Below are 5,951 nucleotides of genomic sequence, written 5' to 3' on the forward strand. Positions count from 1 at the left end.
GCCGTCCGCGTCGCAGCAGCTGTCGTCACGAATCCGGCGGCCCCGACAGCGGCTGACGCCCCTCCACGTCACTCCCCGCGACAACTCGTGTGCTGTGCAGTCCCCGCGGAAAGCTCCCCCGCGTCCTGCGGGTCCCGCATACTACCGCCGTGCTGTCGTCACCTTCCCACCTCACCTCCCTCCTCCCTGTATATATCGGGCCCCTTCGCCTCCCCAAGCCATCACACAGACGCCCAGCCATCGTGCACACGAACCACACACCGGCGCAAGACAGGGAAAAGAGGGAAGGTCGGGAGCATCCACGTAGTGGTGCGCAATGTACCAAGCAATCCCCTACAGCAGCACCCGGCCCTGGGCCCGCCCGTCGCCGGCGGCGGAGCCGGCCGTGGCCGTCAAGGCGGAGACCGCGGAGGCGGCGGCGTCCCGGGAGGACGCGGCGGGGGTTGAGAGGGCGGTGTCGGAGAGCCCGGTCGTGGTGGTGGGGAGGCGGGCCTGCTGCCTCACCCACGTGGTGAAGCGGCTGCTGCAGGGGCTCGGGGTCAACCCCGCCGTGCACGAGGTCGCCGACGAGGCCGCGCTCGCCGGGGTCGTGCCGGACGGTGGGGAGGCAGCGGCGCTCCCGGCGGTCTTCGTCGGCGGGAAGCTCCTCGGAGGCCTCGATCGCCTCATGGCCGTCCACATCTCCGGCGAGCTCGTGCCCATCCTCAAGAAGGCCGGCGCCCTCTGGCTCTGATCGGACCCTTCCTTCCTTTCCTTAGTTTCCTTTCGTCAGAAGACGGTGCCGCGGTTTAATCCTGGCCGTCGGATCGAAGTTTACACCGCGGCCGATTTACTCTAGGATTTTGGGTTTCTTTAATGGTGTGCTAATTTTTTTCTCAAAAAATATATTTATATGAGAAAAAAAGAAACAGACAGCTAGCGTTACTGATTTTGGTAAGTAATTTATTTCGTCTGGTCATGGGCATGTGAATGAGTACGGAAGAAGAGCGTTTGTCGTTTCTATTTCCGAGTTAATGAGAATCAGATGCTTCTTACGGAAATCTTCACCTGCGGCCTGAAATTTCATTCTCTGTTTTTTCAGTTAACAAGTTAGGCGTCTAGCTTTCGTTGGTACACGGACGCTTGATTCAAGTCATGGTTGGTTGTTGACAAGATTTATAGGTGGATGTTACTGCATACAGGTGGCATGGCTAACCTATGTCAATAGGGTATTCATGTGTGTACAGTACAGCTACCGATTCCATTCCAGTCCAACTGTTTCAGTGTTTAGTTGCGGATTACTAATAAACCATCCATCAATCAACAATCTTCGTCGTTTGGTTGCCCGTTTCTAACAATCTTTTACTTGCAATGCATCCGACTATGCTAGTCTAGGAAGGAGTAGGAAGTTGCATCATCATCAGCAACTAGTCTTGGATTAGTCATCATACCTCTAGTCTAGTTATAAAACTGCAGCCAGCAGAGGAGACGAGAAGCGGTAACTTGGAAAACTAACCGGGAGGGGAGGGGAGGGGAGGGGAGGGCCGGCGCTGCGCAGGTCGTCATGGTGTACCTCATGAAACTCCAGGGTCGTGTAGCATGTGGACAGGCAAGTGCGTAAGCAGTGATGGGATGGCGAGCCGGAAAAACGACCACAAAATGGCAGTCGCGCAAAGCAGACAAAATTAATTGCTCGTGCTGCCAAGGAAGGATGGAAGAGGAGGATTCAGACTTGTTCTCTCGTGAGTTTTTGCGCGGCTCGCGTGACTCGGAGGGGAGGAGAGGAGATAGATTCCGCACCCACCTGACCGCAGCCACTCCGTCAGCGACGGGTGGATCTGCACAAAAATCTCCTATCTTCTCTTCTCCCCGGGGGCAAAGGGAAAATCCGTTCTGATGTGCGTTATTCTGCTGCATGTACACGCTTCACTCTCTAATCACACGAACTGTCGCAGTCGCCTCTGTTCGGCTTCGCGCTGCTGCCGGCTCCCGCACGCGCTTCCTGCGATGACGGAGCCAACCGCGGCCCGGCCTACCTTTCTCTGCCATTTGAAAACCTTTGTGGAGAGCAAAGGGAGGAAGGAGGCGACAAAAGGGCGACCGATCGGGTTGGCTTTGTGGTCCGAGCGCAGCAAGGAAGGAGCAGGAGGAGACGCGTCCACGGGCAGCCACCAGACGCACGTACGTACGGATGCCCATCATGTGCGCCCCCAACGTCTTGCCGGCCGCGGCCGTGCCACTCTGCTCGCTTCAACAGCGGCGGTGCTACATAGTAAATGTCGAATTAGAGCATCTACCATCGGACTTGGCAATCCAACCCCTTCAGATGTGTCCGTGGATACTGATCAGTCAAGCCTTAAATTTTCCTTCTCACAATCAAACACCTCAAATCCTCAAATAGCATACATCAAATCCATAAAAATTCATGCAACTACGTAATGATGCATTACACGCATGGTCCGGCTACTACATCATAACAGGCCATCGGACTACCAAAACTTGACATGAGTAGATGGAATCCCGCTCTACCCTATGAAACCGTCCAAGTTACCCTATGAAACCGTCCAAGTTAGAAGAAAACCACGTTGTTTCCAGCCGTCCAACAACGTGGCCTCTTCGTTGTTCATGTACATTACACAATTTAAAACAAAAGGAATTTGTTTGGAAGCAAAATAAACGAACAAAAGACTTTGAATTCAAGAAGATTATTGAAAACTGAACTTCATTTTTTCTCTCTCTCTTTTTTTACAGAACATTAGAAAAAGAAAGAATAACTACTACTTATTGGAATGTCACGGCCCTAGAATAATTGCTTGTACTTAGTTGCATCAGAAGCATACATACATCATTTTAAATTCAAGGAAATTGAGTTGAGGAAATTATTGAAGCCTCAGAAACCATTTTAAAATGATCAACATTAAAAAATCTCTTCAAACAAGTCCAAGGAAATATTCCCCTTAATCTCTGAAATATTGGCAAGAGCTAAAATTCAAACCAATTTTTTTGGAATCTCAGAAATGATTATTTTTGGACTTTGAATTAAATCAATAATTATTTGAATTCGATTTATATTTGCTATGTACAAAATATAAATCCAATAATCCTGAAAACTTGTGAGTGGTTTTGAATATATTGTATCAAGCCACATAAATATTTTCAGAAACTACTAAAATTATTTAGTCCGAAAACCAAATTAAAACAAACTATATAAAATAGAAAACAGTAACGAAATTAGAGAAAACACACACACACACACAGCTCACCTGGCGCAGCCCACCTGGCCAGCCAGCCCACCAGGGGCAAGGAGGTCTTCTTCCTCCTCGCGCTAGAAGGACTGGGTGCGTGCCCGACGCGCGCTCCACGCGACACCGTTTGTTAGCCTGTCTCCACATCCACTCCGCGAATGACTTCACTGTTGCCGTCCAGATCGTTCTGAGCTCCTCGCCTTTTCCCCATCGCTATCCCCTCATGTAACGCCCTCGATGCGGCTATATCTCCTACGTGTCGAAGCACGACTTAGAGGCATAACCGCATTGAACGCAATGTCGCAAGTAAGGTAATCTTCACAACAACCCATGTAAATAAATAAAAGGGGAAAAGATACATAGTTGACTTACACTCGCCACGTCACACAAATACATGAATAGCATTACAATCATCCAATACACTCATGATCCGACTACGGTACCAAAATAAAGATCAGCCCCCAAATGCGACAAAGTCCCCGATCGCCCCAACTGGGCACCACTACTGATCATCTGGGAAAGACACGTAGTAACGGCGAGAGTCTTCATCGAACTCCCACTTGAGCTCAAGCGCATCTTCTGGAGCGGTATCATCGGTCCCTGCATCTGGTTTTGGAAGTAAACTGTGAGTCACGGGGACTCGGCAATATCACACCCTCGCGATCAAGACTATTTAAGCTTATAGGTAAGGCAAAGGTATGATGTGGAGCTGCAGCAAGCGACTAGCATATATGGTGGCTAACATATTCGCAAAAGAGAGCGAGAAGAGAAGGCAAAAGCACGGTCAAACAACTATGATCAAAAGTGATCCTAGAACAACCTACGTCAAGCATTACTCCAACACCGTGTTCACTTCCCGGACTCCGTCGAGAAGAGACCATCACGGTTACACACGCAGTTGATGCATTTTAATTAAGTTAAGTTTCAGGTTTTCTACAACCGGACATTAACAAATTCCCATCTATCCATAACCGCGGGCACGGCTTTCGAAAGTTCAAATCCCTGCAGGGGAGTCCCAACTTAGCCCATCACAAGCTCTCACGGTCAACGAAGGATATTCCTTCTCCCAAGACAATCTGATCAGACTCGGCATCCCGGTTACAAGACATCCTCGACAATGGTAAAACAAGTTCAGCAACACCGCCCGAATGTGCCGACAAATCCCGATAGGAGCTGCACATATCTCGTTCTCAGGGCACACTCAGATGAGACATCCTACGAGTAAAACCAACCCTCAAGTTGCCCCGAGATGGCCCCGCAGTCTACTCGGTCGGACCAACACTTAGAGGAGCACTGGCCAAGGGGGGTTTAATAAAGATGACCCTCGGGCTCCGGAAACCCAAGGGAAAAAGAGGCTAGGTGGCAAATGGTAAAACCAAGGTTGGGCATTGCTGGAGGAGTTTTATTCAAGGCGAACTGTCAAGGGGTTCCCATTATAACCCAACCGTGTAAGGAACGCAAAATCCGGAAACATAACACCGATATGATGGAAACTAGGGTGGCAAGAGTGGAACAAAACACTAGGCAAAAGGCCGAGCCTTCCACCCTTTACCAAGTATATAGATGCATTAAAATAAACAAGATAATATGGTGATATCCCAACAATAAACAATGTTCCAACAGGGAACGATCTCCAATCTTCACCTTCAACTAGCAACACTATAAGAGGGGCTGAGCAAAGCGGTAACATAGCCAAACAACGGTTTGCTAGGACATGGTGGGTTAGAGGTTTGACATGGCAATATGGGAGGCATGATAAGAAAGTGGTAGGTATCGTAGCATAGGCATAGCAAAAGAGCGAGCATCTAGCAAGCAAAGATAGAAGTGATTTCGAGGGTATGGTCATCTTGCCCGCAAAAGTTTTCAGAGTTGCCTTGATCCTTGTAAGCGAACTCAACGGGCTCCTCGTTCACGAACTCGTCTCCCGGCTCTACCCAAACAAGAATAACAAGCAAACGGAACACAATCAACCACGTGCAATGCTCAAACAACATGATGCAAACACGGTATGATATGCGAGATGCGGTATGTGATGCATATGCAAGATTTGACAAGGAATGATTGAACCTGGCCTCAACTTGGAAATTCAAGAGTACCACTAGAAAGGTGAGGTGATTTCGGTTGAAATTGATATAAAGATCACCGGAATCGGATGCATGGTTTGGAAATGGCAAGCAAAACAAATATGGCACCGGTCTGCGATAATCAGCAAGTGATCAACTAAATGCATCAAGATAAATATGCTACAGCACTCAAACATGACAACAAAATACATGGCAGAGATCCACTCATGATGCTTGACAAAAGATGAACACTGAGCTATGGCTAATTCATCAATTAATAGGTTTAAACAAGCATGGCGAAAGAGCAAATGATAACATGTTTCAGACTTTGTGAAATTAACACAAGTCTGGAATTTATCATCAGGAAGCACACTTTAGAGCATGAAAACTACATGCTATAGGAACTTATCATGGCAAAGCATGGCATGGAATGAAGCTACTCAAATCACTTAACAAAAGTCCCTTAGTGACCTTGAACAAAAAGGGATTATAAAATACATTTGCAAGCATGTGAACATAGCAAAAACACAAACAGATTCAGACTTGGTGAAAAACTGAAGCATGCAAAACAGTCAACGAGTAGGCATGTTTACGAGCTCGATGCACTCACTAGAGAGCATGGCATGACAAAATAAGCATACACCCGTCAAGAAGACATGGCATA

At 48.1% G+C, this 5,951-nt stretch overlaps 1 protein-coding gene across 1 annotated transcript; it reads left to right on the top strand.

Annotated features, from left to right (window-relative positions):
- Positions 1 to 206: 206 nt before the first annotated feature.
- LOC125544361 (monothiol glutaredoxin-S5) lies at positions 207 to 1,040 on the top strand. The gene has a single exon (XM_048708024.2). It carries the CDS (start codon positions 317 to 319, stop codon positions 731 to 733), a length of 417 nt encoding a protein of 138 aa, XP_048563981.1. The 5' UTR covers positions 207 to 316; the 3' UTR covers positions 734 to 1,040.
- Positions 1,041 to 5,951: the final 4,911 nt, after the last annotated feature.

The sequence above is a fragment of the Triticum urartu genome, chromosome 3A (genome assembly GCF_056163025.1).
Source record: "Triticum urartu cultivar PI428250 chromosome 3A, HENAU_Tu73, whole genome shotgun sequence".
Classification (NCBI taxonomy): domain Eukaryota; kingdom Viridiplantae; phylum Streptophyta; class Magnoliopsida; order Poales; family Poaceae; genus Triticum; species Triticum urartu.